Source organism: Gossypium raimondii, chromosome 11, assembly GCF_025698545.1.
Source record: "Gossypium raimondii isolate GPD5lz chromosome 11, ASM2569854v1, whole genome shotgun sequence".
In the NCBI taxonomy this organism is placed as follows: Eukaryota; Viridiplantae; Streptophyta; class Magnoliopsida; order Malvales; family Malvaceae; genus Gossypium; species Gossypium raimondii.
Window position 1 is genome coordinate 4,546,678 of NC_068575.1, and position 22,249 is coordinate 4,568,926.

The 22,249-nt window shown below is 31.1% G+C and overlaps 4 protein-coding genes across 4 annotated transcripts; 3 read left to right on the top strand and 1 right to left on the bottom strand.

Moving 5' to 3' along the window:
• Positions 1-557: 557 nt before the first annotated feature.
• LOC105761333 (ervatamin-B) lies at positions 558-2,066 on the top strand. The gene is made up of 2 exons (XM_012579113.2): positions 558-1,065; positions 1,185-2,066. Exons 1-2 carry the CDS (start codon positions 585-587, stop codon positions 1,769-1,771), a joined length of 1,068 nt encoding a protein of 355 aa, XP_012434567.1. The 5' UTR covers positions 558-584; the 3' UTR covers positions 1,772-2,066.
• Positions 2,067-3,696: 1,630 nt separating this feature from the next.
• Positions 3,697-5,810, top strand: LOC105801332 (coatomer subunit alpha-1-like). Its single transcript, XM_012632644.2, has 2 exons — positions 3,697-3,968; positions 4,005-5,810. Exon 2 carries the CDS (start codon positions 4,062-4,064, stop codon positions 4,989-4,991), a length of 930 nt encoding a protein of 309 aa, XP_012488098.2. The 5' UTR covers positions 3,697-3,968; positions 4,005-4,061; the 3' UTR covers positions 4,992-5,810.
• Positions 5,811-7,074: 1,264 nt separating this feature from the next.
• Positions 7,075-16,960, top strand: LOC128034900 (probable leucine-rich repeat receptor-like serine/threonine-protein kinase At3g14840). The gene is made up of 19 exons (XM_052624129.1): positions 7,075-7,403; positions 7,488-7,655; positions 10,460-10,531; positions 10,659-10,727; positions 10,841-10,912; positions 11,037-11,108; positions 11,216-11,287; positions 11,440-11,514; positions 11,607-11,678; positions 11,770-11,850; positions 11,950-12,024; positions 12,276-12,344; positions 12,429-12,494; positions 12,624-12,683; positions 12,779-12,814; positions 12,888-12,934; positions 13,018-13,394; positions 13,524-13,722; positions 15,335-16,960. Exons 9-19 carry the CDS (start codon positions 11,611-11,613, stop codon positions 16,495-16,497), a joined length of 2,241 nt encoding a protein of 746 aa, XP_052480089.1. The 5' UTR covers positions 7,075-7,403; positions 7,488-7,655; positions 10,460-10,531; positions 10,659-10,727; positions 10,841-10,912; positions 11,037-11,108; positions 11,216-11,287; positions 11,440-11,514; positions 11,607-11,610; the 3' UTR covers positions 16,498-16,960.
• Positions 16,961-17,364: 404 nt separating this feature from the next.
• LOC128034705 (putative receptor like protein 25) lies at positions 17,365-17,814 on the bottom strand. Its single transcript, XM_052623521.1, has one exon. The coding sequence runs from the start codon at positions 17,812-17,814 to the stop codon at positions 17,365-17,367; it is 450 nt and encodes a 149-aa protein (XP_052479481.1).
• Between the last annotated feature and the right edge of the window lie 4,435 nt (positions 17,815-22,249).

A 22,249-nucleotide genomic window follows, 5' to 3' on the forward strand; every position in this document is an offset into this window, starting at 1 on the left:
TTGCGAAATATAGTAATATTAACATATTTTATAATTAAAATTTAAAAATATGTTTTCTTATTTTATTTAATTTTGAATTAGCTTATCCAAATTTTAAAATGTTTTGTCTAGCTATTTGCAAATTAATCCATCTTTCCCAATTTTTTCCATGTTAATTTAAGATTATATAATTTGATAGGATGTGTTGTCGAATTTAGATTAAAATTAGATGATACGACCAGTTCAACTGATAACGTATAATTGAAAATAATGTAAATTATTGTCAACCAATAAAAAATAAAAATTGAGATGAAAACTTTTTTTTACTGCCGAACCCATATTAAACCTCTTGTATTAGGAATCGATGATTTAGGTCAACAATGATATGGTTCTTATCACTTTGTTGCTAGGAACATGTACAAAAATTCTCTTCCGAGTTCCATCATTCATTTTTCCAATCGATATGCATGAAAAGTCTTCATAATTTAAAGTCCAATAGAAAAAAAGGGAACGCGTGAAAACAAGCAACAATTAACTCTTTTGATCATAACATTAAAAAAAATAAATGATAATAGTATCTGTTTGATCGATTATAAATATCTACCATGGGGCTGCTCACTTCTTCACTACTTCCCAATTTCTTACCAAAACTCCTCCTCTTAGAAACAATGACTAATTCAAACTTTGTCTTGCTTTTCATTGTCGGGATTTTAGCAACTCAGGCAATGTCTCGCACTGTGTATGAATCAGCCATTGCAGAACATGAGCAATGGATGGTTAAGCATGGTCGAAATTACAAGAACAAAGCTGAGAAAGATAAACGCTTTAAGATATTCAAGGAGAACTTGGAATATATTCAGAACTTTAATAATGCAGGAAACAGAACATACAAGTTGAGTATTAACAAGTACTCGGACTTGACACATGACGAATTCGTCGCAGCTCGTACCGGATACATTAATCCAGGCAACACAATGACATCTATGGAAACATCGTTTCGCTACGCCGAGTTTACAGATGTTCCGACAAGCTTGGATTGGAAATCGAAAGGCGCTGTCACCTCTGTTAAGGACCAAGGGCAATGCGGTAAGATTTTATAACTGCTTGAAATTCTTTGCGCATATCTCAATACTTTAAAGTTTTCAGTTCTTTTTCCTAATGAATTAAACACTTTAACCTATTAAACGTTGGCATTTTGTTGTTAGGGTGTTGTTGGGCATTTGCTGCAGTGGCAGCCATGGAAGGTCTGAACCAAATCACGAACGGAAACCTGGTCTCATTGTCCGAGCAACAAGTATTGGACTGCAGCGGTAGTAGCAATGGTTGCAACGGTGGTAACAAGATAGAAGCCTTCAAATACGTCATTCAGAACAATGGATTAACCAAGGAAGACAATTATCCATATCAAGCTATGCAAGGAACTTGTGACTTACAAAAACAGGCATCCCAAGTTGCCCATATCAGCAACTATGAATCCGTACCTACCAACAGTGAGCAAGAGTTACTTAAGGCTGTCTCGAACCAACCAGTCGCAGTTAGCATTGAAGGTAGCGGAACCGATTTTAGACATTACAGCAGTGGGATTTTCAATGGATACTGCGGAACTAATCCCGACCATGCTGTCACTGTCGTTGGATTCGGGACCAGCGACGATGGTACCGATTACTGGTTGGTGAAGAATCAATGGGGTGAAGATTGGGGAGAAAATGGATACATAAGGATGCAAAGGAATGTGGCCGACTCCCAAGGTCTTTGCGGGCTTGCCATTAGACCAGCCTATCCAACCGCATAAATATTCATACAATATGGGCATTTCCTTATGTTAGGGATATCTTCAAATATATGAAATAAAAAGGAAAGAAATGGTTATTTTAGGATCCCAACTCAGGACCCTAATTTAGGATAGTTTTGAGTTTATTTTCCGATATATGTATCATTTGCTTTTAGAAGGTTTCATTGCAAAATGGCTTGGAAGAGCAAAATCATAAATATACTTCATATAGAAGCATTATTATGAATTTTGATTTTAAATTTACATAATTACATTTTAGTATGTATTAAATAATATGTGTTACACTATCTTCTTTTTTTTTTTATAACTAATACTTTATTATCCAAAAAAAGCTACAATAATATCTCTATCAGCATAAACACCAATATCTATACATTCGATCCCCAATTTTGTATCAGTTCACTATTTTTTTGGGTAAGTCATATATGGTATTATTGAAAAGAGACATTGTACAAAGCATGTCACAACACCAAGCTTGACCATAAGTCAGCAACACATTACACCTCATAAAGCGAGTAGAAAGACCTGCTTCTAAGATTGGTGTAGTATTAAATATTTGGTTTTCACAAACAGAGTTAGAGATATATGAATATAATAAAATATTAAAAACAAATATTTAAAAAATACGTAATCTGTCTGTGAAATAAAATGTATATATTTTACGCCTCTTAAAATAATATTAATTCACATCTGTTAAATTAATTTATAGTTACGCCGGATGTCATGCAAATATAACATAGCCATAAATGAAAACATATATATAGACTTTTGTATGGCCGTAAATGAGAACACATTTCTTAACTAAGTCGTCGAAGTCTTTGCATGATAGACTTCTGTTGACAACCCAAAGTCAACTCTAAGTCAAGTTCTTTTTGCTATTTGCTAACACCTTGGCTAAAATCCCTAAACGCGTTTAGGAGTAAAAAGAAGACTTTTTTTTTTTTCTTTCATGCACCTAGACTACTTTTTACTGTATGTAGTGATTTAGAATATAAAATTATTCTTTTTAATAGGAGAATGAATATAAACTTAAATTAATTTGTATAATTAAAATTTTTAGAAAGGTATCTTTGACTTTGACTCGAGATTAATCGATTGTTGATCAAATACAAGTTTTATATTATAAATTTATTTCAAAATTTTAAAATGAAATGTTCTTTAGTTAATGAAAAATATTTTAATATTTTATATTCTTTTAATTTTCATAATTTAACTATTTTTAATTTTTAAAATTTTTATAATACTTTTTTAAACAAATATTTTCTCAGAATATATAAGCTCTAGAAAATTGCGATAATTTAAAAATTATTTGTTTCAAAAATATATACAATAAAAAATTAAAAACTGAAAATTAGTTAAGTAATGAAAATTAAAAAAGAATAGAGAAATTTATATATTAGAATTTTTTTAAAAATTTAAAAATAATTTTTAATATAAATTTGAAAATACTTCTAGGTCAATGTTCGATCAACAACGATCAAAAGCCGGTCAACGTTCAATCAATATGTTCAAAGGTTTGGTCAAAGTCAACAGTAACTCTCTAAATTTTTTAATTTATTTTTTAGAATTTTTAAAAATTTATAAATCTATTTTTATTTTTAATACATTTAGATACCATATGACATTTTCTAATTGAATTAAAATACCACGTGGCATTTCAACTGTTTTTTTTTAAACATTAGTAGACTGAACCGGTTAAAATAATTAATAATGTGATGACAAACTAAAATAGTACATGAGACCATCATTTCAAACGAAAATCTTGGTCTCATTTCAAACGAAAATCTTAAGTTAAATTATATTATTAGTACATCTCCTTCTTCTTTCCATAAAACATTATATTAAGTCAGTCAACGACAATAATCTACTTATTTAATCTGCTTAAAAATAGATGTATAGATGGAAACATAATAGGTTATGGAAGGTATTCATTTTTTATTCGCCACTTTAAGATTCTACATCTTTGTAAAGAAAGTATTCATTCCAGTATCATGTAAACTCTCTGTAATAAGCTATCTATAGCTGCTTTTGACTGTGTAAGCTCCTGAGTTATCACCCCGCCAAACTGAAATATCCGATTGGCTCTAACAAACCAGTGAATTCACAAGGATCCGTTTCATCGTCTCTTCATCAAACAGACTTCTAAGGCAATGAAGAGGGTGGATGGGACCTTGAAGACTTGGAACTCCCTCCTGAGGTAGAGACACCAAGGGTTAATGCTCTCCCTCCTGAGGTAGAGACACCAAGGGTTAATGCTCGTTCTTCTGTTTTCGTGGCACCAACTCCTGGTATGCCTGTGAATCAAATTTGGACTCAGAGGTCGTCTCTTGCTGCTGATCATGCGGCTGCTGGCAATTTTGATACAGCCATGCGTTTGCTAAGCAGGCAACTTGGAATAAGAAACTTTGTTCCTTTAAAATCCATGTTTCTCGATCTTCACACTGGCAGCCATAGCTATCTTCGTGCATTTTCATCTGCGCCGGTGGTGTCCTTGGCAGTTGAGAGGGGATGGAGTGAGTCTGCTAGTCCTAATGTGAGGGGTCCACCCGCTCTCGTATTCAACTTTTCTCAGCTGGACGAGAAGCTGAAGGCTGGGTACAAGGGCACAACAGATGGAAAATTTACTGAGGCTCTTCGGCTTTTCCTCAGCATTCTTCATACAATTCCATTGATTGTTGTTGAGTCGAGGAGGGAAGTTGATGAAGTCAAAGAGTTAATTATCATCGCCAAGGAGTATGTTCTTGGTCTGCAGATGGAGCTTAAGCGTAGAGAATTGAAAGACAATCCGGTACGCCAGCAGGAGTTCGCTGCCTACTTCACCCATTGCAACCTTCAAATGCCTCATCTCAGACTTGCTCTGCGAAACGCAATGACCATCTGTTTCAAGGCAAAAAACCTGGCTACAGCCGCTAACTTCGCCAGGCGTCTTCTAGAAACAAACCCTAACGAGAACCATTCAAAGGCAGCGAGGCAAGTACTCCAGTCTTCGGAGAGGAATATGACAGATGCATCTCAGTTAAACTACGATTTCAGGAACCCTTTTGTGACATGCGGGGCAACTTACGTCCCGATTTACCGAGGACAGAAAGATGTATCTTGTCCTTCCTGTACTACTCGCTTCGTGCCTACCCAGGAGGGTCAATTGTGTACAATCTGTGTGCTCGCAGTCATCGGAGCAGACGCATCAGGTTTGCTCTGTTCTCCTTCTCAAATTCGATAATTTTGAACTACATAGTCGAGGCTTGTTTCTTTAATCTTGCTCAACCTTTGAGCAAATGCCGTACCAGTCACGTCTGAAAATAGTCAGAGGGCCCTTGTTTAAAATAGATAATGGTCATATATATCTCATATATAGGACAATTACATGTTAATGTGTGTCAAATTTGCTCACTTCTCTTTGATACCTTTTTAAATACATTTTTAAAAAATTAACAATTCATCTAGTTATAATATTGGATAAACTATAAAAATAGTCACTTTTGTTTGTCTCATATTACATTTTAGTCACTTTTGTTTGAAATGTTACGTTTTAATCACTTATGTTATCGTTTTGTTATGAAGTAGTCATTCAACCGTTAAAATTCGTTACCTCCCTAACGGCAGTCCTACATGGAAGGCTAAATGGGTTTTAAGTGTCAACTTGGATGTCCAGTTGTTGGGATGAAAATAGGTTTTTAATTAAATAAAATTTAATTTGGACTGTCACGTAGGACATCCAAGTTGGCAATTAAAACCCATTTGGACTGCCACATAGGACCGCCATTAAGGAGGTAATGAAACCAAACGGTAGAATGACCACTTCGTAACAAAACGATAACCTAAGTGACTAAAACGTAACATTTCAAACATAAGTTACTAAAATGTAATCCGAGGCAAACAAAAGTGACTATTTTTGTAGTTTACCCTATAATATTTTAAATACATTTTTAAATTTTTATTTTTATTTAATCATTATTGAAGTATCAATTCTTCAACTCAAGGTAAATATGAATAAGTAATTATTTCTCAAATTAAATTGGGCCCTCTTCATAAATACGTTTAGTTTTATTTTAGTAAACATTTTCGGCTTCAACATAGAAGTATGGGACCTCCCATGCAAGATATTTTAACAACTTGCTAATAGAATAGGGTAAATTACCAAAAAAAGCCCTATTTTTTTAAAATTTATTGAAATGGGCCCGGTATTTTATTATTTACCGGAATGGGCCATTTTCCCCGAAATCGCATCCACGTCGGTAGCGATGTCGGGGGCGATGTCGAACATTGCGTCCACGTCGGTAGCGCTTTGCTTACGTGGGCAATCGCGCCTCTGAGGCGCGATTTCTTGGCGTGGATGAACGATTTATGTTTTTAGCTTGAAAACTTTGAAAGGCCATAACTTTTATTTCGGTTGTCCGATTGAGACAATTTTTTTATTTGAATAACTTTTGAGATCTCTGTGACAAATAGCCAAAGCGGTTTGCATGATTTTAATCGAAAAAGATCCTTTTTGCCCTAAAATTCAATTTTTTCGTTTAAAATTAAATTTTGAAACATTCAAATCATTATTTTCCTTATTAATTTGAAGTAAACACGGATTTTTTTACAAAATTGTTGTATTATTTTTACGATTTGACACGTGTATGGAATAGGTCCGATAAATCGTTAGAACGTAAGTAATATAATTAAGATAATAACGATGATTTCTATAATATGTCAATTAATTAGTTTAGCTTAGTTGGTTAAGATGCTTGCTCTTTTCCTAAGTACCTTGGTTCAAATCAATCGAAAAAATAATACAACAATTTCAAAAAAATCCGTGTTTACTTCAAATAAATAAGGAAAATAATGATTTGAATGTTTCAAAAGTCAATTTTAATCCTAAAAATTGAAATTTAGGTAAAAGGATCTTTTGATTTAAAATCGAAAAAACCACCTTCTACTGTTTGTCAAGACGTAGATCTCAAAAGTTATTCAAATAAAAAATCGCCTCAATCGGACAACCGAGCAAAAGTTATGGCCTTTCAAAGTTTTCCAAGCTAAAAAACATAAACTGTTTATCCACGTCAGCAAATCGCGTCCTCGTAGGCGCGATTTGTGTCCACGTAAGCAAAGCGCGGTGACGTGGACGCGATGTTCTGACACGTCCCTTGACATCGCGCTGATGTGGACGCGATTTCGGGGAAAATGGCCAATTCCGGTAAATAATAAAATACCGGGTCCATTTTGGTAAATTTTAAAAAAATAGAGCTTTTTTTTATAATTTGCCCAATAGAATAAAGGATTTTCATTTGCAACGTCGTACAAAACATCCAATCACATTACAACAATTGCCTGGTTCTCTTATCTCCAAATGTTCACTCTACCTCTCTTTTTCCATATTTCTCCATAGGCGGCCAGATAATTTTCTTCCTCTTGCTTTTTGATTCATTTTCAAAGAAACTTCCCAAAATTTCATAGTCTAATATCTTTATGAAAAACCCAATCTTTTCAACCCAATTTTTTGTTCATTCAAATCAAGCAAAAAGAAGCTCTGGAATCCCTCTCCAAAAATCTTCCAACATGTTCATTCATCGACTCCTTTTTGCTTCAGTATTCATAGTTTGTTGCCTCACAACACTTACAAATGGAGCTACACTTCCAAATGATGAAGGTAATTCATAATATTACTCTAGAAAGAAGCTTAATTTGCTTAAATATTTCTTTTAGTAAATTTCACCCTTTTTTTTTCTGATAGTGGAAGCTTTGAGAAGCATTGGTAAGATATTGGGGAGGACAAACTGGAACTTTGACATTGATCCATGCAGTAGAGGCAATAGTTGGTTGGACCAACCCACAGATTATTATGCTAATAATGTTACTTGTGATTGCTCCTTCAACAATAACACTGTCATGTCATCCACCTGTAAGTATATATATATCTTATAATGAAAACTTATCAACCATTGAACTGTGACTAAACTTGTTAGATTTGTTCATAGATTATATATGGTTTTATTAAGCATATCTAAAATTTATTAGAAGAGAGAGAGGTCGAGATTTTACAAATATGTAATGACATCATTTGAACCGACTTTATTATGTATAAGTGTAATTATCATGTGCTAATGCTTAAGATTTGATATTATATGTGTTAAAATCTAGATGAAAGTGAGTCAACTTGAAAGATCATGTACAATAAAAACTTAAATGATATGTGATAATATGCTACCTTAAGGTTATTACCTATGGGTTTTTTTTGGGGTAAGAATTTACATGCATTACACTATTATTTCTTATTGGTTAAAAATAATTGAAAAGATTTTTATTTCAAAATTTAGTTTATAGGTGTTGATGGATTAAAGAATATACAAGTTAATTTAAACCAAAAAAAAACCCTCTAAGTTAAGGGTTCAAACGAAACAGTTGCCAAAACAACATTTACATAAAATGTGGATTTTAAGAAAAATATCACATAAATTAATGCACTATAAAAATGCTTCTCTCATAAATAATTTCATTATCATTGCTACATTGAATTTTAATTATGTAAGCCCTAAAACACCACTCGTAACATAAATTTTAGATTTATTAATAGGTTAAAATATACACTTAGTTCCTATATTTTGATAAAATTTAAATTTTAGTTATTAGACTTAAAATTTAAAATTAAGTTCTAATTTTCTAATCTTAAATTTTAGTTAATCATTATAATGTTATTTATATTTTATCAAAATTTGTCAACTTGACATATTAATTAGGCTATTCTTGATGATGTTGTATATGATTTACAAAAGAAAAAACAAATATGTTCAGTTGAGAAATTCTAACAAAAGCTAAAAAAAATGGGATGAATAGACTACAAATTTTAAATTAAAAGAATAAGAGGATTTGATTTTTAAGTTTTGAAATATAAGAATTAAATCTTAAATTTTATAAAAGTATAGAGACTAATTCTATATTAAAATTATTTATGTAATTCTCTTTTTTTTTGGTGAATTACAATAATATGGTAAAGTCCAAACAACTAATACAACTAGTGCTATTTGAACCTAAGTCACACCTGGAGTAGTGAATTCCCTTGACTATCAAGCTATCACATGAGGTTCTATTTATGTAATTATTTTAATAAAAGTTAATAGTTTATGATATGAATAACAATAAATTCTATATAAGTATAATTTTATAAAAAAAAATCCAATTCGACATATTAATAAAATATTTTTATAATTGAATTTAAATATATTATTATTAAATTTTAATTCGATAAATGTCAAATCGAAGTCCATGAATGGAGCCGATAGGTGTAGTGGGAAGTGGATGGCAAGGTAGTACAATTACTTTTTACGGCCACTGCTGACTACTCAACGGAATCCACATCGCATGTTGGCTGCCGATTTCATTTGATTTGCCCTCTCTCTCGAGCTTTTGAAAATGGTTAACAAGTTACCATCCAATACAAGTCTTCTGCTTTATTGCTTTTTAATATCATATATATACTAGCATTTTTGTTCTACTTCTAATAATTTCTAATGCTACCTCTCAAGAGTCAGTTAATCAAATCGATTGAATTGAAAATATTGATTGAATTATTAATCTATAGAGTAATATAATTAGTTGATTCAAGATTTAACATAAATTGATTCAAATGTTTTTTTATTTTTAAATAATTTATTTAATTAGATCATATGAATTAATTAAATTGATGAATTGCTGATCTAACTAGATTAACTAATAGTTAGGTTCTAAAATCTTGAATGTCACATACGCTGCATATAATTTTTTATGTTTAACATTTTTAATTAAAATTTTAAATAGGGTATTTATAATTATTGTACTTATTTTTTAATTTATCAATCAATTGTTGAATATAATTAAAATATATTAATTTATTTGACAATTCAAATATAATAAGACACATTTTCGAATCATAATTAGAGCATTCATATTATATTAAAAATTTATATATTGTAGATCGATAATTTTAATAATATTTAAAATTAAAATATTTGTACCTTGTTGATTGTACAATATAGATTTACTTTATTAATATTTAAAAGTAGCATTATTCAAAATATTAACTAAAAATTAATTAAAATATATAAATTATTTTGATAATTCAAATGTAAAGCTAATAAAAAATCCTAATAATTATCAAAGCATTTGCATAAATTATAAAAATATATATATGTAAATTAGACACATCACTATTCAATTTATGGTCTCCAAATTACACATAGATAACTTTTTAATATCTCATCTTTAGAAAAGAATGCTAATTTGGAAGATCAAAATTACAAAATTAAAAATTCTAAGAAATCAATGGATTCAGATATGCTTTCACATTTAATTTTTGTTCTTGATGATTTAACATGATAGATTTTAGTTAATAAAATTTTATATCAGATCTTATTTTTACAGTTAAAACAATACTCTTTTATTATTCTTCTATCGAGAAAATTTGAATCTGGAAACGAGAATAGGCAACGTAAGACTCTTTCCTGGATTCAACAAAGCTTAAAAATCATTTATCAATCTAAATCTAAAAAGATAAATAATACATTTGTAACTAGTGGATATTATACAATTTTAAGCAAAGTTAGTACTAAAAAAAGTATTGACTTTTGATTACCAAAGTTTTACTACTCGATGAAACAAACATTGATTCTGAATGCGATTATTTTCATTATAGATTTCAGCAACATAACCCTTACTTTGTTTTTGTATCAGATTACTCACAGCACAAAGTCTCTTGGGCACTCTTCCACCAAACTTAACTAGTCTCCCTTTCCTTCAAAAAATGTAAGGACATTTCAAAATTTTCTTTTTCATGATATATAAATGAAGCTAATTTTTTTCCATCAACTTTACATCAATTAATTATTAACTACATGTCTAATAATATCTTGCTTTAAACGATTTCTTATAGTGACCTAACTCGAAACTATCTCAGTGGCCCCATCCCTCCAGAATGGGGTTCTACGCGACTCGTCAGCATGTATGTTTCTCTCCTTCTTGTCTATGTCTATGCATATGTAGAAACATACAATAGTTCATCTTTTGAATATGAAATATAATGTTGCTAAATGCAAAAGATGTGTTGTATTTCAGTTCCCTTCTTGGAAATCGATTAACAGGTTCAATTCCAGGAGAGCTAGCAAATCTCAGAAACCTTACTTCCTTGTGAGTTAGATTATATCAATTTCTTTTATATAATTAAATATATAAAATGATGATAATATTTTTTCATTTTTTAATGAATGTTTAATGGTTAATTAATTTTATTTATCGAAAAAACATTGTGTAGAATCCTTGACAACAATGATCTTTTTGGAACTTTGCCTGCAGCACTAGGGAATCTATCCAAAATTGAGCGATTGTAAGAGACTGTTTTCTTCCTTTTTAATTCTAGCTGAATTTAATTTTCATTACATGCAGTATTTTTATCACATAAACGATATAATCTCTATTTACTGGTTTCTTCAGGCATCTTAGTTCCAACAAATTTACTGGTGAAATACCTGAAGTGTTTGGAAGGCTGACTTCATTGAAGGAATTGTAAGCCATTCTAATTTCTAACGTTCGTTTCTACTAATTTATCTCATGTCTGAATATATATATGTTTGGATAAAGTGTTTTTTATACAAATCATTCGTAATTTTCAATTTATTTTACATGCTATAGTTATGATAATTTTGTATTCTCGACAGTCGGATTAGTGACAATAACTTTACAGGACAGATTCCTGACTTCATATTCCAAAAGTGGACAAATCTCGAACAGATGTGAGAATTTAATTTAACATTTTCTTTATTTAGTTTTTTTTATTTTTTAATTTATTAGTCAATTAAATGAATCCATCTTTTTGTAATGGCAGATATATGGAGGGAAGTGGTTTGAGTGGTCCAATTCCATCCATTAATGCTACTTTAGAAAACTTAGAATACATGTAAGCTCAATAATCTTAAAAGATGGTGACAATATTCATTAATTTAATTTCTGATTTATGTTTGTATATGGTTCTTGATATTGTTTTACAGAATAATTAGTGATTTGAATGGAGCTGAAACAAGTTTTCCACAACTATTTATCAATGTCAGTTTGCCTAAATTGGATAGACTGTAAGCATAGCTTTGAAATAAAGCAAAGATTTATTAAAGTTATAAGACATTGAGGAGTTCTAAAAGAATATTAGAATTACTTTTGTGATTGAATTACAGGATGCTGAGAAGTTGCAATCTCGTTGGAGAGATACCTGCTTCTTTTGGGACGTCATTCACAACAATACATGTCTTGTAAGTAATTACACTTTTTTTTTTAATACTAAAGAATCTAGTTTAAGTTGTTACATATAATAACATTAGCAACCTCTTCTCTTATATTTAAATAAAATGTTTTCATTTCTAACTTGTATTAGGACATAATTTACTTGTGAATTTTGATGCATTATTTCTTTTGCCTTTTCTTATTTCTACTTTTGATTATTCAAGAAATAAATCGAATTTTTTTATGAGATAAAATATCATTTTTATAAAATTTCTTGTAGGGATCTCAGCTTTAACAGACTCAGTGGAAAAATTCCAGAAGAGCTTTCTGCTCTTGCTTTGACTAATTTGTAAGGATATGGCTTTCTTTTATTTATATACTCATCTGGAAAAAATGGAAATAAAAGAAAAACTTGATGATTTCTTTTCATTAGGTTCTTAAATGGAAACAATTTTACTGGAACAGTCCCTTCATGGATGCTTAATACAAACGTACAAATGTAAGGTTCACTTCTTATTTAATGTTGAATTCCATTTATTATATGCTTAACAAGTTTGATTAACCAAAATCAAAATTATTGCACAAACCATTTATTGAAAATAATATTCTAAAACTATTCTATTTGCAGCGATCTTTCATATAACAACTTCACAGACACTGGTGTATCAGACTGCCAACAAAATAGCCCGTAAACTTCCTCATCTAACTTCATTAGTGGATCCTTATTATATAAATATCTGTCATTTTTTTTCTTATAATTTTTCCTCCATTATCGACATATAGGAACTTGTTCTCAAGCATTGCAAGAGTCAATAACACGTAAGTATTGAGACAACAACAACCATTAAACCAACTCTTTCTCTTTCATCTAACTTTATAATTGTTTTATCAAGGGAATTGTTCCATGTTTGACAAGCCTAATTAACTGCACATCAGAACGTAAGTATTTATATTTTATGCACTAATATATACGTAACACTCTATATTTTATTCAAACTGTTGTTGATTGTTATTTTCCTCAGCTTTGCACTTTGTCCATATAAACTGTGGAGGGAGAATAACAACTGTTAATGACACCACTTACGAAGCCGATTACGATCAAGCTGGGCCTTCGACATTTTACCGAAGTACCAACTGGGCATTTAGCAGCACCGGAATTTTTCTAAGCGATGACCGCCCCGACGACATCTTAGTTTTGAACAATGGACAAGTTTCTGTGGATGGTGATGAAGAAGAACTCTACACAAATGCAAGGCTTGCGCCTAGCTCTTTGACTTACTATGCATTTTGTCTCGCCAATGCAACTTACACAGTAAACCTCCATTTTGCTGAGATTCAGTTCACTGATGATCAAACTTATAGCAGTTTGGGGAGACGAATATTTGATGTTTACATTCAGGTATATTTTAATATCTTGTTAGTATGTTATCCTGATTCGGATGAGTGTCGAATTTTATATATATACACAAATATTGCTTTACAACATGTTCTTGCATGTAAAGTAGAGTTAAATGGATAAAAATTGCAGGGAAAGCAGGAGCTGAAGGATTTCAATATTGAAGAAGAAGCTGGAGGGGCAGGCATACCAATAGTAAAAAAATTTACTGTAAATGTATCCGATGGCACTTTGGAGATCCATTTCCGGTGGGCCGGGAAAGGGACAACTTCTATGCCGGAGAGAAGCATCTATGGTCCTCTTATCTCAGCAATATCTGTTTTGGATCCTGGTAGGTTTTCAACTTCCATTGACTCTTTCTGTCTCCAATTAATCTCATTGATTGCTCCAAAATTTCTTTTACCGTTTTCTCTTCCCCTAGAACTTTGATTGCTCCAAAATTCAAGTGATTCAGTCTCGTATGCTAACATCATGGTTCATACTCCATGCTGGCCCTCAAGCACTTTGTTTCAATTGACTTGATATCCAACATAAACATCAAATCATTTGAGATGAGTACCTTGCAATCAAAGCTAGAACTCTAAACTTTTAACTAAAAAAAGAATTTTTCATGTGAAATTTCGTACCGTTATTTAAGGATTATGTTGTTTTATAGCTTAAGAATGTAATTAACATCGATAATAAGACTATGGATACTCTCTTTCAAAAAAATTAGAATGGTGCTCAAATAAAACATTACCTCTTAACATTTCTTCAAGTTCTACAAAGGTCTTCTTTTTTAACCACACATGGTTGCTCACTTCATTGTTAAGATACCAAATGTTTTCATCTTCAATTTCTTCATTTTTGAGTGCTGAAAACAAAGTTGGTTCCTCCACGTCTTGCTTATCTTTAATGAGATTGACATTTTCTTCATTTTCATTAGTATCATTTTGGCACTCTTAAGAAAAGTGACCAAATTTATAATAGCGGTAGCATTTAACATTGTACTTGACGTACTTCATTTTGCTTAATCTCAAGTAAATTTGTCTTGCTCTTTCACAATTTCTACTTGATGGATTACCGCTATCATTGTTGCAATTACTATGATCACCTCTTCCACATCTTCCTTGGCCAAAGCCGTGTCCTCTTCCTCTTTCTAATCCTCAACGTCAACTTTTTTATTATTTTCTTCTTGTTTATCTTTTAAATATAACTTGGTTTTTAAAACTTACTCCAATGACTCATCTTGTCTTCCATTAAATTTTTATTCTTGATCTCGTAACTCAACTATTACTTGTTCAACTGTCAAGCAGTCTAAATATTGACTCAATGACACAAAGACCATAATCAAACTTTGAAATCAAGGAAAGAAGAATCTTTACAGTCATAATTATCTTACAATGCTTCTCTATATCTCTTTATTTGATTCACAATAGCCAACATCCTTCAATAATAATCCAATTTCCTTTTCAAATTACTTCGTTCACAAGATTTCAAATTCATCTTGTAACACTTAGAGCCGCACCTTCTTCACTTTGGCAACTCGTTGAAAACAACTGTGCAAAATTTTCCAAGCTTCTTTTGTAGTAATGGCATTAATCACTTTCGCAAACATCAATTCTTCTAAACATTAGTGGATGAGGTTGAAGACTTGTTGATCCTTCTTTCTTGTCTTTACCAAAACATCTTTCTCATTTTACAATAATGATACGTTATTTTGTGGAGAATCATAACCGTATCTCATTAGACTGGATAAGATAAACCAAATAATTAAAAACATATAAATACATGTAAGTAAATTTGCAAACATAATCTAGAAATTTAAATTACATATCCAACCATGGACAGATCTACACCTCTTTTCTTTTTTTGATATCTTAATAACACTTGTATATAATGATTTGAACCAAGATTTTCATGTCATCTTTGTATCTGACTTATATGTATAATTTTTAAACCAGGTTATAAACCTCCATCAAAAAGTGGTGGTCGTATCTCGACAGCTACAATGGCTGGTATCGTTGCTGGAGCAACGTCTGCTACTTTGTTGATTGTAGGCATCTTTTGGTGGAATTGCTGTTATAAATTAGATGATGAAGTATCTGGTGTTCTCTTTGGCGATGAATTCCAAAATGGAATGGAACTTAGGAAGTTTTCCTTGGTACAAATAGCTAAAATGACCAATAATTTCAACGGTGAAAAACTAGGAAAAGGAGGGTTTGGTGTAGTTTATAAAGGGTACTTAAGGGACTCGGATACTTATGTTGCTGTTAAACGGATTTCAAAGGCCTCTAAGCAAGGAATTAAGGAATATGCATCTGAAGTGAAGATTATTAGCCAATTAAGGCACAAGAATCTTGTGAAGCTTATTGGTCAGTGTCATGAAAAAGGAGAACTTATACTTGTTTATGAGTTAATGGCTAATAGCAGCCTAGATTCCTATCTTTTTAAAGGTAAGACCTTATTGACCTGGGAAGTGAGATTTAAAATTGTGCAGGACCTGGCATCAGCACTATTCTATCTTCATGAAGAAGGTGACCATTGTGTACTACACAGAGATATCAAAGCGAGCAACATTATGTTAGATTCTAGTTTCAATGCTAAACTTGGGGATTTCGGGCTTGCTAGGCTAGTGGATCATGAAAAAGCGTCACAAACCACCCATTTAGCTGGGACTTTGGGCTATTTGGCACCTGAATGTGTTTCATCGGGAAAAGCTAGTAAGGAATCGGATGTCTACAGCTTTGGAGTTGTGGCATTGGAGATTGCATGCGGTAGAAGATCAATAGAGTCCAAATATGAAGAATCTCAAGTTCCATTGGTAGCTTGGGTGTGGGATTCATATGGAAGCCAACGGTTGCTTGATGTGGCTGACCCAAAATTAAGTATGAACTTTGATGCGAAACAAATGGAATGCTTGTTAATGATTGGATTGTGGTGCGTCCATCCAGACCAGCATTTTAGACCGTCGATAAGGCAAACAATTCAGGTTCTTAATTTTGAAGCACCATGGCCGAAGCTTCCAAGTACGAGGCCAACTGCTACATATAATGCACAAATCACTTCAGAAATTCAAACAAGTGAGCCATGTTTTTCTGATATGAGTATTATGGTCCCGCGTTAGATATACATAATATTCAAATTGATTGTCTATTGACAATAATATATATATTAATACATATTTAATGATTAAATGCTTCAAATATATGAAATAAATAGTTTAAATTTACACAACAATGGACAATGAGCTACAATATGGCCGAATATTTGCTTGGCCGAACGAACAAAAATACCCAAAAGGCAGACCCAATCCGCCATATTTTTGTCATTAAAAATAAAAAGAAATTAAGAAAGGGCATATTTGAGTGTTGGGCAATTAATTGAGTCATATTTTCATGGGTTGTATAAAAAACTTTTGAGTCGGATACTATGGCTTTAGGATATAGATATATTATGTAAATTATAAAATTTTTGGGTCCAATCGAATTATTATTATTTCTCCAAAGCCCGAATTGAATACAAAGATGGGATTCTTTATATAATACATACAGATCTTAGAAAAATTAAAAAAGTAAAAAGTATACGAATCCTAAAAATTATAGGCTACCACTACCACCACTTCAACATCCGTGGTAACCGTGGCCGGGGCAAGGACAACAAATAATATGCTCTGATGAAGAGTCGCCACCACCACACATGGATGCACCTCCAACGTCACTAATATCGTTTAATTATTAAAATATTTTAAAATATATTGTTTAATTATCTGTGGTAAGCTGCCAAAGAGTTTGCTTCTTTACCTTTTTGCAAATCTTTGCTGAACTCTCTTGGTAATCCTAATTAACCACCATGGTTTTCCAGTTGTGAGTACAATGTATCCCAAGCTTACTCCCAGCACCAACCCACATCCGTATCCCATCAGTATAGAAAATCTCCAATTCAGTTCATCGTCATCTCCATCAAATTTGGCTGGAATTTTCTAATCATTATCTCATCTGTTTGGTAATGGCAGCCCGCAAAAACCCAAGTTTCCTATGTAGGAATCATTAGTGAAAGTATTAATTTGTTTTCCTTGAGGAAGGGGTCCTGTTATATTATTTTGAGAAAGGTTTAACACCACTAAGAATCCAAGATTCGTTAATTCCATTGGAATTCTTCCTTGGAACATGTTTGATGAGAGATCTAATGATTCAAGCTCTAGCAAATCACCTAATGATGATGGGATAGGACCTGTTAAACTATTATGAGAAAGGTTTAGGACAATAAGTGAATGAAGTTCACCAAGTGCTTTAGGAATTTCTCCCAAGAATTTATTATTCAAAAAGTCAATTACCATCCAGCTGGGTAATAGTGATTCAAACTCCATTCCCAACCCTTTAGCTACAAAAGATAAACCTTGCACATCATAATACCACATTCCATTAGCCATTGCATTTATCATGTCTTCTGGTTCACCTTTCTTGTCATACTCTTTTCTAATGGCATGCAAATTCTCAAAAAAAAAAAAACTTGATAGGTAAGTAGCAACTAAAATTATTATGAGAAAAATCAATGACATCCAACTTTTTCTGATGAGTCACTCATCTTTGTGTATTGTGGTGGAGCAATTGGAACATATACACACATACAAAAATTCAAAGATGAGAAATATTTAGCTCTTGATCAAAAATCAATTGTAATGTGGGGTATTTATAACACGTAAATCAACATAATCTCATGTTGAAATAGAAAGTTTAATTCTCTTAAGTAATAGTTTAGACATAAATCAAAGGTATTTAATCAATAATTTCTCTAAACCATTATGCTAAACTTTTACAAAAGTTTTTCAAACTCAATCAATAAAAATTGAGATATGAACTCATCGTGTTAGTAAAATGAATTGTCTTAATTGCATTATCTAAAACTAATTGTTTAAACAAGCAATCTTCCAAACAATAGGTTGCAAATTGATAACACATATGTGATTATTTTGTAGATGCATCTACCAAAATCATATAATATCAAAACCATCCATATGGTGGATGACTGGCTAATATTCATTTTAGAAATGCAAAATATTGAATCTCAGCTTTAGCTAGTGAGTTTGTAATAATCAATTATCATTGAGAACAAGCAACACATGAGAATTTTTAAATTAAAGAATCTTATGATTCTTTAAATCTCAATTAATTTTCACATCATATATAATCCAAGATGGTTTAACTAGTCACGCCAAATAGTAAATGTCAATATAAATTTTGACAATTTATAATTTCATCATCATTTTCTTTTATTTTGTATCGACATATAAACAATATTGTGATATTTACTTCAAGAAATGTCTACATTAATGTGAAGTCCATAATGTTATTAACTCACTAAAATAAATATAATTTGCAATATATTCAGGTAATATGCCAAAATCTTCAAATGTTCAAATTAACATTAATAATCAAAAGAAATTATACAATTTGTTATATTTATTGCAATCATTCACTTCAAGGATGTGCAAAATCAGTGGAACAAATAATTTATTATTTTGTTTGACCTTAAAAGGCATTAGATCAATCCAAAATACTTTTAAAACCATTTTCGCAAGAGTTTTCATTATCAATTAACTAGAAAGAAATAACCAAATCATTCATGGTGTTTATTGCAAATCAAATGTACGGACAAAACTAACATTTAAAATATCAAACTTGATATAATGCTAGTGCCAACAAAAAAAATCATAAACCATTGCATACATGTATGAAATTCACTTCAAAATCATACATCCCATGTTCACTAAAACTTTTCCATTTATAATTGTTCATATAATTTCTCTAAATAATTAACAAATATAAAGTGTATGAATTACCTTTAACAACTTTACAAAAATAACAAGTTTCCCAAGGTTATATAGTAAGAAAATATAAGGCATTTACAAAATCAAATCACACGAATTGTTTTAATGCTTCTTATCAAACAACAATTGGCTAATACAAACAATATTCATATAAATGCAAACGGTCAAATTAATATAGTAATTCTCATTTAAGTTTGTGAAAATGTTTTCAACCAAAATAATTCAAGAATTAAAATGACAACAATTAAATTTGAAATTCAATATTAGAACCAACCCAAAAATCAATTTAGACATTCCTCAAAAAGTCTTTAAAACTACACATGTATGAGTATTGAAAATTTCAAATTGTATAACCAAAATAATAAAAGACATTAAAAGAACGTAATCTATATTTATATTAAATCAAATCTGAACAATCATAAATTTCATAGCTTTATCAACACAAATTTACATACTATTATATTTTTAGCCAAATACATTATTTAATTATAAAACTTACTATAGCAAGATAAAGAAGTCAATTAATATTCATTTTATGAACAAATAAGATGTTTTAAACCACAACCCATGAAACCAAAACTTAAATTAAAATAATCTCAAATACTTAAACCATAAATCAAATTGATGTAATATCTAAAGATGCTATTATTGAGAATAAGTGTAAAGATAGAGATCTAATGAAGTTTATGTACCTTTCTTGTTCAACGAAGTCTTGATGATCTTATTTCACAATTTCAATAGATAGTGATATTAAATCCTTCACCATCATTAAATAAAATAAACTTCCTGTAAAAACTTTGCATCTTGCCATCAAAGATCTTGGAAATCATGGAGAATATATTTGATCGTCGATAAAAGGAACTATCACTTTGAGCAAGATCGTGTTCATAACGTGTTATAAAATAAAGAGACATAGAGGGAATAAAGAACAAAGAAAATATGAAAGCAATAGAGGATATACTTCATTGATCAAAAGGGATGATTGCAATATTTTATCATAGTCTCTATTTATAGATATAAGAAGTATAAAAGAGGTAGAGATCTAATTCAAATAACTATTAGAATTTAAAGTACACCAAAACTTTGACGGTTTATTTTCCTGCTTTTTGGTTTTGCTGCATTGTTGGTTGGATGTTGTCAGTCATTGTAACACCCCTTAACCCTAAACCGTCACCAGAACAGGGTTACGGAGCATTACCGGATATATCGGATAACTTATAGCTAGTTCACAAATAAATAACAGATATAGCATACTTGTATTAAATATGTCATATTAGTTTCATTTCATACTACCAAAATCATTTCATGAACTATATCAGTATCTATTTCTTGAACCGATGGTTCATACATTTCATTTCCATATCTCAATTTAATATCTCATTTCGATTCATATTCAAGATTATTCAATAAAATTTATATTATCAAAATTATTCATTTACCCCTATTAACTTGACTCGAACTTTGGCAGATACACGGATTCCAACCAACACACCAATACGGCACATAGTGCCTAATACGGTACATAGTACCGATCGATGTCGATAGCAGTAGCGATAAGAATAAAGAAAGATTCAACACACAAAGTGCTGAATCATAACGATAAGATAACGATTTCGACACACAAAGTATCGAATCGATAAGATAAGATGAGTCGGCACATAAGTGCTGAGCGATGTTTCAAAAAACCCGTACTCTTTCATATCCTATGGCATGCCAACTATATCCGACTCAACCCGACTAGTTAATAGGGTGTTCAAATCATTTTTCTATTTCAAAATCATTTTCGATTCAATCACAATCCAGATTCACTTCCCACTTTCTAATCAATATACAATTCAATTCCAATACATATTTCAGATATTCACATATAATCATAATTTAATCCACTTTTATTCAATTCATATTTTTATTTTCAATCTATCAACAAATATATTTCATCATACACTATATAATTCATGAAATTAACATTTAATCGTTAAATTTCAGCCATATGAACTTACAATTTCATTACCTTTCCACACTCATTTCCATTTCAATGTATAACTTATAAATTTAACGTGGCATAATCTAGCCACTACTTGGCCAAAGCCTAAGCATGTACACCAAATATGTTAGCCAAATACACATATAGCATAAGCATTATAAGCATGGATGAGCACAACATTTATTCATGTATCACACTTACCAACATGTGTTGATTCATAAACCATTCATGACATTATTTCATGCCAAATTATATACCGAATATACCATATACACATACTATGAAACTATATTTTCACACATAAGCTTAGACCATGACCAATAATGCACAAATATAATCATCATTTCTATTTCATCATTTATCAATTATAATCAAGTATATGACCAATTATACACAAATCATTCATATATTTCCCAATTTTCCTCCTCCTCATCTCCATTCCACATCCTTAATGTGTATAACACACTTAAACTACATTAATTATAATTCCACTATTCACTCACATGTATATTCAAAGCTGTTTATTCGGGTCAAAGTCACTAAATTATTTTCATCCGGAGCTACAGAGCTCCAAATTAAGATCCGTTAATTTTTCCTGAAACTAGACTCACATATCTTCTTGCCATAAAATTTCAGAATTTTTGGTTCAACTAAATAGTACAGTTTATTCTTTAAAGTTTCCCCTGTTTTGCTGTCTAACAGTTCCGACCACTCTTCACTAAAAATGAATTGTCTAATTGTACAAATTCGGATGATGTTTCCGTTTGTTTCCTTTGAAAATAGACTCATCAAGGATTCTAAGAATATAAATTATAACTCATAATTATTTTTTTACAATTTTTAACAATTTTCCAAAGTCAGAACAGGGGAACCCGAAATCATTCTGACATTATCTCACAAAATTTAATATATCTCATGATTTAAAATTCTATTGCTTACACCGTTTCTTCTATGAGAAACTAGACTCAATAAGCTTTAATTTCATATTTTATTCACCCTCTAATTCAATTCCCACAATTTTTGGTGATTTTTAAAAGTTACACTACTGCTGCTGCCCAAAACTGC